Source organism: Quercus lobata, chromosome 10 (assembly GCF_001633185.2).
Source record: "Quercus lobata isolate SW786 chromosome 10, ValleyOak3.0 Primary Assembly, whole genome shotgun sequence".
Lineage (NCBI taxonomy): Eukaryota > Viridiplantae > Streptophyta > Magnoliopsida > Fagales > Fagaceae > Quercus > Quercus lobata.
In genome coordinates, this window is record NC_044913.1 from 41,134,380 (window position 1) to 41,136,996 (window position 2,617).

Here is a 2,617-nt window from a genome sequence, read left to right on the forward strand (position 1 = left end):
AGATTGAATAATCATGTTCCTTGCACAAGTAAATACTACAAAAGAGATGTCTAACATCAAATCATCTATGTCAACTATGTACTAGTATCTTTGCACTATACAAAAAATTACTTGATTAGATATTGTCAATAATAATATTCCATTATGATGCATATTTAGACCTTAACCTCTCCAAGATTTCCAAACGACGTAGACGAATGTATTCTTTTTGCTCAGGATCCATAGTTCTTGTATCTTTCATTATAAGTTCATCTTCCATTTTCCTCTTTTCTACTTCATTCTTCTCTTCCTTGATACGAATCAACTCTCTTCGTTCTTCGGATACAATGCGCATTGCCTCTCTTCATTCTTCTAATGCAATGTGCATACTTTCCTTTTTCTCCTCATGCATTCTTCTCTTTTCTTCATTGATTTCGTCCAATTGGGAGGAAAGTGTTGGGATCACGTCATCACAATTCTTTCTTTTCTTTAATTTCTCCTTTTCGGCCTTCTTGCCTATAGGTCTCTCCAAGGTTTCGCCGGAGTTCATCTCTTCATTATCTTCATCTACATTTATTGAGCTTGCAAAGGATTGTATGGCTGGTTGTGTGGCTGGTTGTCTTGTGCGGGCCTTTAAATTATCTCTTAGAATCAACCACTTAGCTTCATTCCTCAAAATTCTCCAACAATGCTCCAATTGAAATGCATTTTTGCAATTAATTTGATACATAGTTTTTGCATCTTCAATCTACAAAAGTAAAAAATTGAAAATAATAAGAATCATAAAACTAAAAGTGTTTTGATGTACAATACATATTAAATGTTTAGTTGAAATACCTTATCATGCTCAGTTTTACCGCTTTCATTCCGGTTCTTAATTTGGGCCAAGCATCCACAGAACTTGTTGGTCTCCCTTTGAATTGTTGACCACCGACTATTTAAAGAATCCTTAGTGCGGTTAAATTTCTTGTCATTGTGGAAGGTAGACCAAATTCTCTCCCAAAATGTTGTGTGTTTTTGGTCTGTGGATGTCACAGCATCTAAGTTAACATTGAGCCACGCCGACACTAGCTTAATGTCTTCATCTATGATGAAGTTGATTCCCCGTTGACCTCTTTTAGTAGTTGATTTTTTTGCAATAGGGGGTATAGATTGTCCCATTTCAACTTGGGGTGGAGATTGATGGACATTGACATCTAAATGCGGAGTGGACATCAAATTACTACTGTCAAAAGGCTCAAAACCTTGTTCATTGTCTTGTAAAATGTCGAGGAAGAAGGGATTTTGATTTTGTGAGTCCATCACCTAACAAACACTAAAGTAATTCAGAAGCAGCACTAATAAGCAACAAAATTGAAAACAAAAAAGAAAAGGCATTGAGAGCATGGAATTCAACCACAACCAAGCAATCACAACCAAGCATAGATGAAACACCCTTATGGTCTAATTCATAACCAAGCACCCTTATGGTGTAATTCATTGACCAATTCATGTACAAACACAAGAAAATCAAACCTCAAAGCAATAGAATTGAGAGCATGGAATTCAACCATAGAAATAATAAGTATTCAACCTCAAACCTCAAACACAAGATAAAACCCACATGAAATTCAACCTTAGAAATAATAAGTATTCAACAGAATTCAAAAATAAACCAAAATTTAAACTGATTTCCCACAAATTATTCTCAAATGAAGAACTAAAAAAAGACTGATTTCATCAAATTTGGCTTTCAAAAGAGAGACAGAAAGACAAGCAGTTAGCTATACTGTTTGCAACCTATAAGATTAGTCCTAGAATAAAAATAAAAAATTAAAGATTAGTCCTAGATTAAAATTGCTCCACAGGCAGAGACATGAACTAAAAAAAGATTGATTTCATCAAATTTGGCTTTCAAAAGAGAGACAGAAAGACAAGCAGTTAGCTATACTGTTTGCAACCTATAAGATTAGTCCTAGAATAAAAATAAAAAATTAAAGATTAGTCCTAGATTAAAATTGCTCCACAGGCAGAGACATACGCAGTGAGAGGCAGAAGTTGAAGATTGGACGTTGTAGGGAGCTCCTAATCACCATCTCTGTGTTGGTGAGTGCTTCTAGCTGCAACTACTTAGTGCTAATACTGATTCTATTAAGGGTTAGTCTTCTTTGTCCTGTTCCACAACATTTATATGGCTTTCTTTTTGGTTGGGGAAAATGAGTAGTTTAGGCTGTATGTTGAAGATTTCTAATCTAAGAAATGTTAGTGGAAATGGATAATGACTAGTTTACGCTGCCCAAACAAGACCCAATACACCCGCCCGATAATCTAGTGAATTTTGCTAAGCAACAAAACCAGCCACAATAGCCAAAGGCTACAATACAGGGCAAGCTACCCCAAACAACAACTTGACAAAACCAGCTAAACTACACAACCAATCCAATTATACATACACACTGACTAGGCACAAAATCTTAGCAGCTAACTAACCAAATACAAGGTAATCACGGCAATGAAGCTAACAACCAAATATCCACACAGTAAATCAGCTAGAACTCTGTAACTATGAACATCAAACAGAGCAAAGTTCATAAATTAAAACATAGATTGAAACTTTTTTGACCTATCAAGAACAAAGTTCATAAATTAAAACTTGTTT

The 2,617-nt window shown here is 35.1% G+C and overlaps 1 protein-coding gene across 1 annotated transcript; it reads right to left on the reverse strand.

Annotated features, from left to right (window-relative positions):
* Positions 1-343: 343 nt before the first annotated feature.
* Positions 344-1,281, reverse strand: LOC115964759 (glutathione S-transferase T3-like). Its single transcript, XM_031084014.1, has 2 exons — positions 817-1,281; positions 344-727 (listed from the first exon to the last, which is right to left on the reverse strand). The coding sequence occupies exons 1-2, from the start codon at positions 1,279-1,281 to the stop codon at positions 344-346; spliced, it is 849 nt and encodes a 282-aa protein (XP_030939874.1).
* Positions 1,282-2,617: the final 1,336 nt, after the last annotated feature.

What these genes read in the sequence shown, in the direction of transcription:
- LOC115964759 (XM_031084014.1), bottom strand. Translation starts at nt 1,281, where the DNA reads ATGGACTCACAAAATCAAAATCCCTTCTTCCTCGACATTTTACAAGAC. An exon ending in GTAAAACTGAGCATGATAAG is followed by an intron (nt 728 to 816) that starts GTATTTCAACTA and finishes TTACTTTTGTAG; the next exon opens with ATTGAAGATGCAAAAACTAT.